This window comes from Chionomys nivalis, chromosome 13, assembly GCF_950005125.1.
Source record: "Chionomys nivalis chromosome 13, mChiNiv1.1, whole genome shotgun sequence".
Taxonomy (NCBI): Eukaryota; Metazoa; Chordata; class Mammalia; order Rodentia; family Cricetidae; genus Chionomys; species Chionomys nivalis.
The window spans coordinates 16810306-16827835 of NC_080098.1; the positions used below are offsets into that span (position 1 = coordinate 16810306).

The 17530-nt window shown below is 40.0% G+C and overlaps 1 protein-coding gene across 1 annotated transcript in view; it reads right to left on the reverse strand.

Moving 5' to 3' along the window:
- Mrc1 (mannose receptor C-type 1) overlaps positions 1–17530 on the reverse strand; it is a 95214-nt gene that overhangs the window by 65255 nt on the left and 12429 nt on the right. Inside the window, exons 3-5 of the mRNA XM_057788047.1 lie at positions 14750–14923; positions 10836–11000; positions 1895–2008 (exon numbers count right to left, since the gene is read on the reverse strand). Of these exons, the coding sequence (XP_057644030.1) occupies positions 1895–2008; positions 10836–11000; positions 14750–14923 (453 nt within the window). The remainder of the gene's footprint in view (positions 1–1894; positions 2009–10835; positions 11001–14749; positions 14924–17530) is intronic.

Here is a 17530-nt window from a genome sequence, read left to right on the forward strand (position 1 = left end):
GTCCTGGAAATAGCTCTTGTAGACCAGGCTGGCCTCAAACTCACAGAGATCTGCCTGCTTCTGCCTCCTGAGTGCTGGAATTAAAGGCATGAACCACCAATGCCCAGCTTCTTGACTTACTTTATAAAAATTGAATAAATAGTGTTTTATTTTTTTAAGTACTTAAACAATTTCCAACTTTTGTTCTTTCAACTTGTATGTTTCTACAACATGGAAGAGAGCCATTTACTCTGTTTTCTAACTTCCAAATAATCAGAAAGTTGCTGGATTATCTACTGACTCTCATTTTTACAATCAAATTGTGTGTTGTTAAGAAAAGTGCTCATAAATGTTTATGCTAGTGTAGAATTTTAATGCTTACACTAGTGTAGAATTTTATAATCTGTGGCTGAAATCGTATTTTAAATTAAAGTGTATTCTATTATAAACAGCACAAAATAGTATCACTGTAGACTTTAAGATCATGTAATTTTAAAAATATCTCATGACCCTAGATATGAGAAATTCATCAATCCAAAATATTCAGTTCTCTTAGATTCATAATGTGTATTTGTGGATAATAGTAGAAGCAAACATATGTTCATATTCAGGCCTCAAATCACAGAACTGAAATCCTAGATACTCAGAAGGCTGAGGAAGAAGGATCCCAAGTTCAAGGTCTTTCTGGAATAGAGTAAATTCTATCTATCTACAAGGTCTGTGTAATGCAGTGAGACTGTCCCAAAATTAAGAGTTTATGGAGGGCCAAGGACATAACTTAGTGCTTGTCTAATGTACACAAGGCCCTAGGTTCTGTCTTTAGTATGCACTCAAGTGTGTAAAATCATTGATGTCTATACAGCATTATAGATATTAGAAATATATGTATCTTTGATGTGAGAGAATTGTCTGTATTCTGTCAATCATGTTTTAAATAAACGCTGATTGGCCAGGCAGGAAGTATAGGCGGGTCAACCAGACAGGAAGTAGAGGTGGGACGTTAAGAACAGGAGAATTCTGGGAAGGGGGAAGTCCATTCCTCTCACTTCTGCCCAGACCACCAAAGAAGCAAGATGTAAGCTACCTGGCTGAGAAAGGTACTGAGCCTTGTGGCTAACACAGATAAGAATAATTGGTTAATATAAATTACAAAAGTTAACTTATATAAGTTATAAAAGAAGCCTGAGCTAATGGGCCTATCAGTTTTATAATGTATGGAGATCTCAATGTGATTTTCTCTGGGACTTGCCGGCTGTGGGGTACCGGGTGGGACAGAAACCCCAACAAGCCAGCCCTTCATGTTACATATCTTATATATAACCACTTTTAAATTTTAAAAATTTTGGTAGGATAAGAGAGTCACAAAACTCAGAGGGGACAACGGTCATACAAAATTTGAAAACACTTAGTCAGCCTTAATAATAGTTTGGTAATCTTTTCAAGGACAATGACAAAGTTAATATAACACAAAATACATATTAATAGTAACAATTCTATTATCTTTAACCATACTTAAGAATGGTTATAAAATGATGTGAGATTTCCCTCTGTATGCTGTGATTACCATTAATGAATAAAGAACTGCTTTGTGCCTCAGCCTCCTCCAATAATAAAACATACTCTTGAGTGTAAGAACTAAACAAATCCAAGCTATTTGGAGAGAGTAGACATCAAACAGAAATTCACATTGAGTGTTGTGATTATCCTGGGAGGCAAGTCCTTACCCTTGGAAGCTGGTCCTGTGTGAACTTTCACCTTTAGGATATTCAAATCCAGGTTGCAGATGTCAAAGCATGGTGAAAAATGGGCTATGTTCCATTAAAACTCTTTAAAATATATGTGTAAGGTGAGAAAGGTCTTCAAGATACCAAATGATCCCATTCAACTAGTAACACTCAGGCAGGTTTAACCTTACCTGGTAGCCAGTTCAGATACCGGAAGGGGCTGCCTCCACTCCACTGCCAACCACTGCTGAAACTCAGGCTGTTGAGTCCAATCCAGAGTCCTGAGCTCAAGGAACTAGTCAATCCTACATACAAAAGGCAAACACAAACACAAATCAGACATTCAGAAATGACAATGAAATTAAGTCCATAATTACATATGTTAATCAAAAATGTGAGAGAAGGTGCTGGAGAAATGGCTCAATGGTTAAGAGCACATACGACTCTTTCAGAGGACCCTTAGTTAGGTTCCCAGCATCAGTGTTGGGTGGCTTACAACCATCTTAACTCCAGTTCCAGAGAATCCAATATCCAATGCCTCTGGCCTCCAAGTGCACTTGCTTGCACGCATGTGTGTGCACACACACACTAATAACAGTAATAATAATAATAACAATAAATCTGTTTTTTAAATGTGAGGGAAGTAGTGATTAACATAGCCAAAACTTTTTCTAATAATCTAAAACAAACAGAGCCATGGCCTTCACTGACAGGTGAAGAAACAGGCAGGAGTATTATGAAAAGCTCATAGGTCCCTGGCTAAGGTTTCCACACTAATCTTAATCACTGGATACTCTTTAGGGGCTAATACAAGTTCTTTTTGTGGGGACATGATTATGTTAACTCTTATGAAATAACAACTTTCTTACAGCCTTTGAGAGTAAAGGTAAAATTTGTTTTATAAAATAAACAAAGCTTTTCTATAACAGAAATTTTTTACTAAATACTTTGACCTACATTGTCATAACTCATCACCTCAACTTTGTATTTCAGAACCTATTTTGAGAATTTTATGATGTCTAAAATCAATTTAGCTACTTTATAAATGGTTATTAAGCTGAAAAACAATGTTTATGCCAACACTAAAACAGCAGTGTTTTAGTTAGGTGGATAATAAATAATGATTATAGTGGTTTAGTCTACTGAAGCCTAATATGGAAATAAAACTAAAAATGCCACATGGACTAGCTAACACAAATATTTCAACCTCTTACTGTTTGTATCTTTTAAAAAAATCAAAAGTAGGAATTTTCTAATCCTTCTAAATTTTTTTAGTCAATGGGAAATAATTTTTAAACCTATGCTTTGATTTAGGTTTAAAAACACTCAAATCTGTATACATGTTAGAAACAAATTTTCCAGTTTACGCTCACTGGTACCTCTGGGATATTTTCCTCAGTAACACCTTTAGCGGTGAGAGCTAGCAGTTAAGCACTTACAGTATTGAGAGCCTCATATTTGCCCATTTGTTTCAAAGGCTAAAAACAATACAGAAGAGGAGGCAGCAAGAATTAAGAGCCGGAGGACGGGGAGATGAGCGGCAGGAAGAAGGCCTCTGGACACACAACAGCCATTGCACCTGTGAGCACACTAGGAAGACCAGGCTGATTTCTTCTCAATGTCACAGAATCTGCCTGCCTCTACTTGCCAAGCACCGGGATGAAAGGTATATGACATCATGCCCAGATCTTCTTATGACCTTTTAATACGAACTAACATGAGAAAAATGGAAAGAAAGTAAATACTGATACAGAAATTTCAAAGACAACTAATTCAAATTCACTTATTTTTTTTTTTTATGTGTATAGGTACTTGGCCTGTATGCTATCTGTGCCACACATGTATTCCTGATCTCCAGGGAGGCCAGAAGAAGGTCACTGGGACTAGAGATTTGGCTGTGAACCACTATGTGGTTTCTAGAATTGAAATTACATATTATTCTCCAGAAATGCAGCTGGTCATCTTATCTGCTGAGCCATCACTCCGGCCCTCATTTATTCCATATCAGACATTCTAGAAGGAAAGGATTGGAGAGCTAGTGTGGCTTTCTGAAGTGTATTGTATCTGGGATAAATATCTAGTCCAGTTCTGTCATGGGACAGCCAGTACAAACAAAGATGGACAGGCTAAACACCTTGCTGAGGGTTATGGAGCAATAGTAGGGGTCAGAACCAGAACCCAGGGTTCCGTTGAGTATTTTTAATGGATTTAATCGCCTTAAACTTAAACTTCCAGGAACTAGACAGGTAGCACAGTGATTAACAGCACTTGTTGTTTTATCAGAGGACCAAGGCTCAGTTCCCAGCACCCACGTGTAACTCCAGTTCCAGGGGATCAGATGCCTTCTTCTGACTGCCATGGGCATTCGACACATTGATAAACATACAGGCAAAATACTCATAAACAGAAAGCAAAATAATAAATCTAAAACCAAAATGTTCACATAAATTTCCCTGTAAATAATTTCAAGTACTAGCAAGGTACCTTACACAAAGAACAATGGGCCAAGTAGGTGTTTCCCGTCCGCGACCATACTCCTGACGGTTTTCAGCATCCTGTTCCTTGTTACATGACACCTACCAATAACTCTTGGCTAGGTTTTCAATGTTAAAATTTTACTCTAAATTATGAAATTATTTATTTAAAGACTTGCTAAGAAAACTGTCATCAATATGGGAAGGTATCACTTAATTGTAGAGCCATGTGATAAATATCAAATATTCTTCATTAAAACAGATGGTGAATTTGTGTTATGCCAACTTTATACTTATCTGTGCCACCATTAACTCCTTTACTTTATTGTTTTTATATATTACTGAAATTATTTTGAGTAATATATAATCCCTTTAGGATGAATAAGAAATAAGCTAAAAAAATCATTGCCTCATCTTCATGCAAGAGAAAACATATCTCTAGACTGTGCTAAAAAACATTGGGGATCAATACTGCATTGATATTATCCTTTATATTAAGATAATTATTGCTGAATGTTATATTTTCACAAATTCTAAAATAATAAGGTTATACTAACTTGAATAATTATCACTCCTCTATTTCCAGAGGAATGTAGGCAAACACTCTAGTAAAGTACCATTTCAAGTTGAACATGTTTGTGCATATCCATATAACCCCAGCACTCGGGATGCTGAACCAAGCAGTATCAAGAGTTAGAGGCTTAAAGGCAAGACCCAACTAATAGCATTTCAAAGTGTTAAATATAACTTACAAAGCGTAAGTGCTCTAGAAGCTTAAAAATAATTACCAACCAAGGAGTTAGGAGCATGATAGTACATGCTTGTAATTCTAGCACTCTAGAAGCTGAAGCTACACACGGAGGATCATTGCATGTTTGAGACCAGGTAGTAAGTACCAGGCCAGCCAGGACTACATAACAAGATTCTGTCTCAAAAGAAAAAAGTAAAAGTGGTTTTTCAAGAGTGTGCTTTGTATCAGGTTTAAGGTAAATAACCAGGTCCAGCACTATGAGAAATGACAGCAGATGTTTAAGGAAGTCACCCTCTGGCTGCTCCATAACCCATACCCTGTACCCCATACCCCATCAACTCCATGGGGCCTCTGAGCTTGAGAACCAAATCAATACTTTTAAAAGATAATTATGTGCCTAGCAAGTACATGTGATGGCTATCATTTCCATGACTGATAGCAACTACATGTTGAATTTAGATTAGCTATAGAATGATTTGGGAACAAAATTCAAGTCCTCTACTAAAAGTGCCATTTAAAAGTCTGACACCTGTGATGATCCATCCTCAGCACAGGAGAATAAAAGGAAGCACCCTGTAAGCACATGAGCATCAAGCACTCAGGCATATGTGTAATTTTGTAAAGAATTTTTATTCAGACCAAGAATTTTTATTCTAGCTATCCAAAGCATCAGTTATCAATTACAAAGGATTCCTTTTTTATTTTGGGTGTATGCATCATATAATAACGTACTTTGAACTTAGGTATGATAGAGACTTCCATTATTACACTAGTATTTTAATTTCACTCTCCACACGTATATCCCATTTATTTTTAGGCAATACCATAGGAAATCAGTTTACACACACACCACACACACACACACTTTCACACACAAGCCTGGTAACAAGCCAAATTTTACTTCCTTCATCTCCTTTCAGTTCTGTGAATGATCATTCAAATTACACATAGTTAGGAATCAGGTTCAGGAATTGAGGATTAAATGGAGCATCCTAACTTTGGGGAGAAGGTGAAGTGAAGAAGATAGAATGGTCGTGGTCCATGTGCAAACAAGCATCCGGGTGGAAGCATGCCACCCTGGGGATAGTATGACATCAGATTACAGGTTAGAAAGACATTTACAGGCACAAGGAGATTTTGGTGAATGAACTGAGGCTCTCTCTGGCACTTTGGGCATGACAGATCCCTGCTCATTTTATGAGTGAGACTCAGGCCCGGTAAAATGGAAGACAGAGATGAACTTCAATTCAGCTCTTTTTACACACTTGCAACAAGAAGCAACCTACCTCATGTTATCCTACTGATCTGTTATCTCCTCTTTAAAGTGTGATAACAATAGTCATTTGCGATATTAATTATGGCTTTAAGAAAAATTCCAGCAGCACTTGGGAGACAGAGACAGGCAGATCTCTGTGAGTTTGATGACAGCCTGGTCTACAGAGTGAGTTCCAGGACAGGCACCAAAGCTACAAAGAAACTCTGTCTCAAAAAACAAACAAAAAGAAAAAGGAAGGAAGGAAGGAAGGAAGGAAGGAAGGAAGGAAGGAAGGAAGGAAGGAAGGAAGGAAGGAAGGAAGGAAGGAAGGAAAGAAGGAAAGAAGGAAAGAAAGAAAGAAGGAAAGAAGGAAAGAAGGAAAGAAGGGAAGAAGGAAGGGAAAGGAAAGAAAGAAATTCTAGTGTCTGGCACATAGCCCCTATCCAAAAGAGAGCTGGAGAAATGGTTCAGAGGTTAAGAGCAAGGCCTGCTCTTCCAGAGGACCTGGGTTCAATTTCCAATTCCCAGCACCCACATGGCCACTCACAACTATCTGTAACTGCAAGATCTGATACCAATGCACATAAAATAAAAATAAATAATTTTAAAAATAAAGTTCTTTAAAAAAAAGAGGACAACCAATGTGTTTGTTTCTGGCAGTCTCCCTATGAAAGCCCACACCGGCCTCAAGCTTTCAATTGTTCCCTCCACCCCATCAACCACCATACACATCTTAACAAGTCTTCAACTTCAGAGTCATCACCATGGAGTATGCATTTTAAAAAATCCTGCTGACTTCCCAAGCTCCCCTCATAGAATATACTTTATGTCTATTATGGGTTGTTTTCCATTTGAGGGTCTATTTCTCAAAGAGAACACATCACAGACCACCATCCACCACACCGTTATTTACGAGATTCCTCCTCAGTACAAGCCCATGGATATCAAAGGCCATGACTATCTTCCTTCTAGAGAAAAGGAATGTCTTTCCTCTGCTCCAGATTATTTCGTGTTTCCTGTCAGATAACCTTTCCTTGTGGCATGATATTTTTGACTTACAGAAAGGCAGGAAGTGCCCTAGGTCTCCCTAGAAAAGCTACACACGTCCAGATTCTACTGGAAATCTGCTGACTGCAATTCTGAGACTTGAATAAGGCTCAAAGAAACATGGGAAGGGAGCTCAGGCCTGAGTGTCCGCGGCCTGCCTGCTGCCCTGCTAACATGCTCACAGCACCTGCTCATCAGGCAGTGTCCCCATGTGACCCGGACATCATGGGGCAGTATACCCATGTGACCTGGAGACCATCAGGGCAGTGTTCCCATGTGACCTGGAGATCATCGGGCAGTGTACCCATGTGACCCAGACATCGGGCAGTGTATCCATGTGACCTGGAGATCATCAGGGCAGTGTACCCATGTGACCCAGAGATCATCAAGGCAATGTACCCATGTGGCCCAGAGACCATCAGGGAGGGCAGTGTACCCATGTGACCCGGAGACGATCAGAGCAGTGTACCCATGTGACCCGGAGATCATCAGGGCAGTGTACTCATGTGACCTGGAGACCATCAGAGCAGTGTACCCACGTGACCCGGAAACCTGGACTCGGGCTCTGGTAGGAAAAGCTGCTATCCACACTTCCAAATTACCTGGGATATAGGCAAAACGCAGTTTTCTGGGTTATCTACTATCTAGACTGGAAGATGGTCCAAGTACCTCCATCCCAACAAAGTGATGATAATGATGGATAACCACCTTCCCTTTATAGAACTATAGCACTGGGGCTGGTGAGACAGCTCTGCGGGAAAAAGCGCTTGCCACCAAGCTTAAAAACCTGAGTTTGGTACCTGTAACTCATGTGGCAGAAAGAGAGAATAAGTCCTACAGGCTGTCTTCTGACCTACACACACACACACACACACACAGGCATACTAAATACGTAAACGTAAAAAATAAAAATGAAGAACCTACTATAATGAGCCTCATCTCCAGCAGCTCACCTCACCAGCTCAACCTCCACTCTGTATTCCCCATTCACTGTGCTTGGTCACTTCCTGGTTTTCTCATTTACGTCTGTTTTCCCCATAGGACTTTCAGACCCATGTGGACAGGTCAGGATCAGCTTGGGTGTCTCTGGGACCTAGCAGAATGCCACCACTAAGTTAACAAGATAGGTAGCCTGAATAAATGTGGAGGAAAAGCACAGGACCTTAAAGTGTTTATAAAGAATTATGGGATATTTGAGCAAATAACTATTATAAAATGGCAATAAGAAGAGCTGAGAAAATAACTTCATCAGGAATGTGCTTGCTATGTTATAAGAACTAAGTTTGATCACCAAAAACGACATAAAAAGCCAAGCGTGACGGAGCATAAATAGAGTCTCAGTGCGCGAGTCAGAGACATGAGGATTCTGGGGACTCACTGGACAGTCAGATTAGCCTAAACAGGGATCTCCAAGTCCCAGAGAGAGGTCTTGCATAATAAACAAGCAAAAAATAAATAAAAAGGCCAGGGTGTATGGCTCCTGAAATATGTCACCCAGGGTTGACGTCCTCAGGCCAGGCCAGGCCCCACATCCAAGGGTTACTGGCCAAAACAAACGGGATGCCAAAGGTTTATGTTTCTGCTTTTGCTTCCCTTTTGTTGTGGTACTGATTTTATTTTATGTTTTTGAGTGAGAACATGAAGTCTCCCAACCAAGAAAAGTCCATGGCTGGATTATTTCAGTGCAAAATTCTACCAGAACTTCAGAGAAGAGCTAATACCTATACTCCTCAAATTTTCCCACACAATAGAAACAGAAGGAACATTGCCCAACTCTTTCTACAAGGCTGTAATTACCCTAATATCCAAACTGTACAAAGACTCAACTAAGAAAGGGAATTACAGAGCAATCTCACTCACAAACTTTGATGCAAAAATACTCAATAAAATACTGGCAAACAGAATCCAAGAACACATCAAAAAATAATCTGCATGACCAAGTCAGCTTCATCCCAGAGATGCAGGAATGGTTCAACATACGACAATCTGTCAATGTAATCCACCATATAAACAAACTGAAAGAAAAAACCATATAATCATCTCATTAGATGCTGAGAAAGCATTCAACAAAATCCAGCACCCCTTTATAATAAGGGTCTTGGAGAAATCAGGGTTACAAGGAACATATCTAAACAAATAAAAGCAATATACTGCAGGCCGACACCCAGCATCAAATTAAATGGAGAGAAACTCAAAGAAATCCCACTAAAATCAGGAACAAGACAAGGCTGTCCACTCTCTCCGTATCTATTCAACATAGTCCTTGACGTTCTGGCTAGAGCAATAAGACAATGAAAGGAGATTAAGGGGATTCAAGTTGGAAAGGAAGAAGTCAAACTTTCGTTATTTGCAGATGATGTGATAGTTTACATAAGTGAACCCCAAAACTCTACCAGGGAACTTCTACAGCTGATAAACAGTGATGTGGCAGGATACAAGATCAACTCAAAAAAATCCAAAAAGGAAAAAGAAATATAGGTGTGCGCCACTGCAATGGTTAGAAAGAAAAGTATCCCCCAAAGGTCTTTCTATCAGAACACTTGGTCTCCAGTTGATAGCATTGCTTGGGAAGGCTGTGGAGCCTTTAGAAGGTTGAGCATTGCTAAAGGAAGTATGTCACTGAGGGTGGACGCTGAGATTTTATAAACCAGTCTCATTTCCTGCTCTTTCTTTCTCTGCTTCTCTTGCATGGATCAGATGTGATCTCTCTGTTTTCTGCCTGCTAGGTCAGCCTCATCCTCTTGCTGGCTTGCCTCCCATGCCATGACGGACTCTATCCCTCTGGAACTGTAAGCCAAAATGCCTAAGTTGCTTTTGGTCAGAGTAATTTGTCACTGGCAGAAAAATAATCGATATAACTACATGCCCATTTTATGCTCTTGTTGCTGTTTTATTCTTTTGAGGGAGAACAATTAAGTTGGGTGGGTAGTGACATGGGAGGGATTGCTTGAGATCAAACCCAGGCCTTCTTACATGCTGGACAAGCTTTCTGGCAACTGAGCCACCTCTCCAACCCTCAGGAATGAGTGTTATAGATTAAATATATATTCTTTTCTCAATTAAATACTAATTTTACAGCTTTGTAGTAGATGTTTAAAAAGTCAAATAATACATTGTAGAAATAAAACCTGAAAAGACATAGATCTGGCAGTTGGACAGGCAAAGTCAAGAGGGACTTAGATTTGCACAGGAATTATTAACCTGCCTTTGCTACTAATCGTTCGTTTCATTTTATCATCTTGAACTCTCTGACGCTAACACAAAACCTTCAGGTTAGACATAGGTAGCACTGCTGGATCAAAAAACTATACTACTCATTGATATTGATTTCCTTTGCTCTTTGCCCAGTTCACTCCTCAGAACCCTTCTTAACACCAACTCTAAAAACAGGCACAACTGATAAAACAAAATCCACTCTAGATATGACAGTTATTTGTCATCTCTGGTTGTTTTCTTAACATGGATTTCTTATATGATCTATACCAGCTGCTAAGAGACAAAATTTTCCATGACATTAACAATTCTTTTTATTACCTACTCCTAAGTTACATGATGTGGAAATCAAGTAAACTGATTTTACGTACATTTTTTAATTCTGTCATTACCTGTCAGGTATGTTTGCTCGTGAATCTCCGTGACACTCAAGAGCTCGGCATTCTGCTGTTTGCAGCTCTCCCTTGCCTGATGCCAGGTTAAAGCAGACTTGGAGTTTATTTGGTAAAGAACTCCGGTCAATGGATCTTTATTCCAGAGTCTCTCACTGCCTTCAACTGCAAAAAAAGACACTCAGTTAGCTGTGTGATGCATGGGAAATGCTTACAGAGAACAATACATTCACAATCCATCCAGTTCCCATCATCACATCTTCAGTTGCTGGCCTTTTACTCATCTTTAAAGCCAGCTGTACTTTCCTCGCTCCTGAGATGAAGAGTAGATGTCTCATAGCCAGCCACAGCTAGAGTGTTTCATGCACCTAAGGTAAGAAAGAGACACAGCTTCTCCCTGTTTTCCTGCTGGGACATTTGGATTGGATGATGTAAGACATGAAGCAGATACAAGGAAGAAAAATCAAGACACCATCCCAGTGTTCTGGATCAGTGAATGAACCAGGTAAGGGAGAGGAAATAACGCATGGTTTCTTATGGCAAGTGTCTCTGTTGTCTAGTTTGGTCTTTTAAGTAAGGCATAAGAAGAAAGTTTACAGACTCCTTTAGACAGGCTGGGAACAACTGAACCTGCCAGGCAGAGAATAAAGTGGCTTTCAGAGCTTCATTTTCTCATCACCATGATGCATTTAATCTAGGTCCCGGCAATAGGACATGCTAATTGTCAGGCTTTCTTCCCATGGTTAAAAAAACACTGGCCACTTTCACTTACATTGGCCCTTTGATACTATAGGATTGCAAATACCTTTTATAAACTTAGTGGACTTTATGAAAGTCCAATAATATAGATAAATATTATTTATAGCCTTTTACATATTAGATATTTGGAAGCTAGCAAATAGAATGTATTATGCCTGGAGAATATGTCTCTTTCTTATTTCTTAATAACGCAAAATTCTGCTTACAACCTTGGGAAAAACAGGAAAACCTTTGCATTTACTTACAGGGAAAAGAACAGAGATAAAATTTATATAATTTTTAAAGTTTTCAATAAAGTGTACAGCTTGTTAAACTGTCCATACCATCTCATGTACGGCATCGTAATTCTTAACTCTAGATCTAATTGTGTTTCGTGTCTGATGAGGAAGTGGCAATCAGAGTGCTTCCAGTCACACACGTACCCTCCACCCTGTGCTTTGACATCTGTGGTAGCACGACACATCAAAGAAGGAGGAAAAATGTGTTAGAACTGGTTCATGCAGTGGCATAGAAATGTCCAAAGTTTGTTCTTGTTGTTGTTATTGATGATGATATTGCAGATGGAACCCAGGCCACTGGTGAAGGTATGTGGTCACAGGACTACTGAGCTAAACCCCAGAACTAAAACAACTAGAAAAATCACGGTATGCTTAAAGACAAATAAATTTCAATCAGTAAAATAAAATATCAGAATGATCATGTGTTTGACAAATTTAATGTTTGTGCAAATGAGATTTTCCAGTGAAATATATTTGGGTTTTATTTAAAGACAAACTTTTTAAAAAATATTTAACTTATGGGTCTGCTTAGAATAAGGTAGAAGATGTGATTGTGGACTAAAGGAGGATATTTCCTTATTAGAAAATAGTCAAAAGAATGTAATGACCCCCAACATGAACTGAAGTAACTCTTTTCTTCATTTAAAGAAAGTTTCTCATATTTTAAATCAAAGGGTTAAAACAGATGAGCATACCACCCATCTCTCGATGAACACACCAGTTCACTGACTGTGCAGCTCCCAGAGCTCAGCTTCTCACAGCAAACCAGGGAAGCTGATCCCGAAAGCCAAAGCTGCAAGCTATGGACAATTGGGAGAATGGGGTCTTTTCCTTTTCCTGTCCTCATGATATGTGAGAGTGAGTGTCTAAACAGAAGGAAAACATTATCATAAACAACCTAAAGGACAATGGGAGCATGTGTTTAGTGGCACTAGGTCAGTGACCAATACCTCTTTGTCCTGGATCAAATTCAAATCTACTGGGCTTAAAGTTATTGTAAAATAATAATATAATGTAAAATAAAATTCTCCTTTGACTGACCCACACAACAAAATTAAAATTTTATGCAGATGGAAATAAAACAACTTTTCTATAGTTATTTGCCTTTCATATGTTTTATATCAGGACAAATATATCATTTGGCTTTTAATACACAGAATTAACAAGACTAAATAATATTGTAATGGATACATTGGGAATTCCATTCCCACACACATCCAAAGACATCAAAGTCCTTGTGTTACTGACGTCCCATTTGTTCTCCACATGCTATCCATCACACACCCAACAAGTCTTCTATCAATACCACTTAAGGGAAGGATGTGACAGTTGGGACCATGAAGCACATATCCCTGAGAAAAATGAGGATGGATTTAGAAAGTATCACTCTTACTAAGTGAAGGCAACTCTTCACTGGTTGAAAAATAGGTACACCACTTTTCCAGACAAAAAGATTTCTCATTCAAAACATTAGACAGCTGTAAACCTTAAATGGAAATCGAATTTCTAAATGTTGATAGAAGAGAGGCAAATAAATGTACCCCCATCAAGGCTAGAGAATTGTACCTGTATGGACTCGAAGCCCATGAACTTCAAGTGTTGTTATAAATACATCTACCTCAGTCACGACCAGAGCATGGTACCATTAAGGACTCAAGGCCTGTGACCTTCATGGACACTCATCAGATGCTGAAGAGGCAATTACAATGCCATACAGAGTATGAACTGTTTGCTTTTAAAAAGACGTTTGGGAATTATAGAGTAAAAAGGTCATGCAGGGAAAATGCTCAGAAATATGGTATAGGTTGACATTAAGAAATTTTGCTAAGTTTTACTGCCTTAGAATAGGAGCAGAGTTAAGAATTCGATGCATGAATTTGTGGTCGCAAAAAGCTTAGTAGGACACAATGTTACTGCAGCTCAGAGAACTCCACAGCAGTTCTGGGCCCCACTAGAGTCTCCTCCCTGGCCCAGGTTCCTTTATGGGGCAGCAGAAAACCAGGCCTGGGGGATGTGAGGAAACATGCTGCAATAATCCAGCAATAAATGTGGCAGAGGTTGGACATGCGTAAATTAGGAAGGGGCGCCTGACTGCAAGAAGGATGTTCAGAGAAACAGAAGTAAGGCAAAGACTTCAACCACTTCCTCCATCCTCAGCCCTAGCTCTGCCCCCAAGCTGTTCTTCCAATTCCACCTAGACCTGTCACACACTTTTTTACAGATTCTTAAACAAGGACAGAACCACAGATTTCAAGTTCTGGTACTTGATGTGGTCTTGCTAGTTCTAGGAACACTTGAAGTTCCGTTTTCAAAGGACTTTGAAGCATAAATTACCCAATTCCCTTGATATCAAATTCCACCCTGTTGGGGCTTCAAGGCATTATCATTTTCACAGCTAGGAGCTCCAGCACATGCTGACACAAAACTTGGGAACCCTCAAACTCTTTCTCCCACCAAACACATTTATCATGCCATTTAAATTCTGGTTTCAACCTATGGCTTTATAAAGCTAAAGCATTTGGGGTTTGGCAGAATAAGGTGTCTATCTCCAGCATTGTCTATATAATACTGTATACAGTATAATTTGCCCTAAAGTCTCAGCAAATTAGGGTGTTATTTCATACAAGGAATGTTGGGGCAAGGGTGGTGTTGTCTGATCTTCCTCCCAAAACCTAAATACAAACAATGGTCTTCAGCCACAATGGTTCGTTTTCTCCACAGTAAAATGAGAGCTATGGCATCTGTAAGGAGTTAGAGTGGGATACTCTAGGAGAACAAGTGTGAAAAAATTGGGGGAACATGTTCTACATGAGGCCGAGGTCCTACCACCTTGTTGTCATGGTGACTGTTCCAAGCATATCTTGGTCGGTTACTCACATTGCAATGGACAAAATCCAAACAGCTTGTCGGTGTCGTAGTCAGTGGTGGTTCCACACCAGAGCCATCCATCTGAGCGCCCAGCGCTGGTGCAGTCTGCGTACCACTTGTTTTCAAACTTGAACGGAAAAGCGCAGATGGCTCCGTTTGCATTGCCCAGCAAGGAGTACATGGCTGTGGGGACACGGGGGTTTGCATTTAGAATGAAAGTGGCACGTGTCTGTACGCTGACTTCACAAGGCATCCTGAGGGAGCTGCTCTCGCTCTTCTGATCCGCAGACCCTTGTCCCCTCCACCTCTCCGTAGTCTTTCCCTTGGCACCAGTTGCAGCATGAACTTAGGTACAATTCTAGCCCCACCCCTTTCCCACCACCTTTTGGAATGGTCTGTGCTCCTTTCTCTGAGGAAAGAACAGCAATAAGCTCTTGTGACACCAGCTTTAACTTCTGCCTTTCCTCCAAGGCAGGCAGATGCTGTCCTCCCTCTTGGCTAGAAGTATAGTCTCAATACCTCTTTAGATTGGAAACAACCTTAAAGCTATGGAGCTAGCAAAAAGTGAGAATCAGAGTTTGGATCCTTGGGACCCAGATAAATATGGACATGGAGCCAGGGTCCCAGAGCAAACTGGCTAACTAGACTCACCAAATCCGTGAGCTCCAGGTTCAAGTGAGAGAGCCTGACTCTGCCTAAGGTAGAGAGTGATGGGAGAAAACACTTGTCATCAACCTCTGACACATGTGTACACACATCTACATCTTAATACACAAACACACAGACACACACACACACACACACACACACACGCCATAGAGCTACAGGCAGTGTTCAAATCCCTTCCAACTACTTCTGAGCAAGTCAGCCTCCACTTAGTTGCTCAAGTGGTTTGTCGGGGGCGGGGACGCGGGGGGGGGACGGGAGGGAGGGGGTCGGCAGAGTTCTCTAATCCACATTCTAAAAAGAAATCACTCAAAACCCTTACACAGTATTCACAGTCAGTACCTTTCTTTTTCAATTTATGATATTTGGGACAGTCTTGCTGTTCAGCCTAGAGTGGCCTCAGACTTAATCCCCCCAGTTTCCCGCATGCTGAGACTACAAGCATGTGCCGCCAATTGCTTCTTTGCTGCTTTGTTTTGTTCACCCGTTATACTGATTTCATTGGACTCTTTTTCAATTAGTCAAAAATTACTTTTTAGTTAGTTATTAATAATTTCAAAACACTATTCTAACTTTAGTTCTGCTAAGATATACATCGAGTCTTTTTAAGAGCACCTAAGATCATTTTATTTAGCAATCAAACATCTTTTTACATTCAATAATCTAAAGTATGCAGCTTCCAAGCTAAAATAAAAAAATTTGTTTTGAAAAATTTGGTACCAAACTAGACCTCTGATTTCTGCTGTTTTTTTTTCCAATTTCCCAGTTACATATTCTCCATTTTTTTCCTACTTTTGTTTTATCATTGTCTTGGGGGGAGGAGTTTATTTTGTGTTGCATTGTTTTTGATTTGCTTTGGCTTGTTTGAGGCAGGCTTTTACTATGTAGTTCTGACAGACCTGTAATTTTCTATGGAAAATAAACTGGTCTTGAACTCCCAGAGGTTGCCCACCTGCAGCTCCTGGGTGCAGAGACAACCTGCTGTGTCTTCACATCTATCACTACTGTATTTTCTCTGATGACATTGTATACATATATAATACATTCTAGATGGAGAGGCACCTGTCCTCCTCCTCCTCCTCCTCCTCCTCCTCCTCCTCCTCCTCCTTCTTCTTCTTCTTCTTCTTCTTTTTTTGTGAGGTCTACTGGAGCATTGTGTGTCAGGGTGCACAAGGAAGTGAGAGGGCAACTTGTGGGATAGGGTCTCTCCTTCCTTCCACCACGTGGGTTTAAGGAACTGAACTCAGGTCACTGGGCCTGGCTGCAAGTATCTTTACCACTGAACTATCTCTCCAGCCCCAGGACCAATCTTCATGTCTTAAGTTTGTTAGAGGAACATGCTGGATTCAGTAAGAATTGGGCCAACTCTCAGGGTCAAGCATGCCCTTCCTCTTCCCATAAAGAACCACAGGACCAGTGCACGCTTCAGTAAGTCAGAGAATACATTCTCCACTGGATTTATAGATGCCAGTCAGAGGGGGCTCTTTCAAAAAAAGATGTTTATTCAAAAACAGGTTCGAAAGAGGTCCAAAGAACCAAACTCTACCCTGCCGACTTCACTAAAGAAGCACAAAACCGCCCTCAAATCATGTTCCCTTCAGGGCACAAACTTCCAGATAATCCTTTAAATCATCCAAATCTACAATACTATTTTTCTAAAACAATCTTTAATATCAAGCAGTTTTTCAATAACATGGTATCTACAATTTTAACCTATATCGTATTAAATCAATTGAAAGGTAACGCTGGAGCTGGAAAGATGACTCAGCAGTTAAAAGCAGGCAGTGTTTAGGCAGATGACTCAAGAACTCATGTCAGGTGGCTCACAACCGTCTAAACTCAAGTCCATGGGATCAGACACGTCTTCAAGACAGATACTACATTCAGACACACACATCTCTCTCTCTCTCTCTCTCTCTCTCTCTCTCTCTCTCTCTCTCTCTCTCTCTCACACACACACACACACACACACATACACACACACACACACAAAAAAAATTGTTTCCAAATTAAAGTCATTTTGAGGGACTAGGCTCTTCAGCAAGATTATTTTATATGTTGAAAGATCATCAAAGTGTTGGCAAAAGGTAGCTGGTGGGTCATCTACAAAACTATCACGCAATT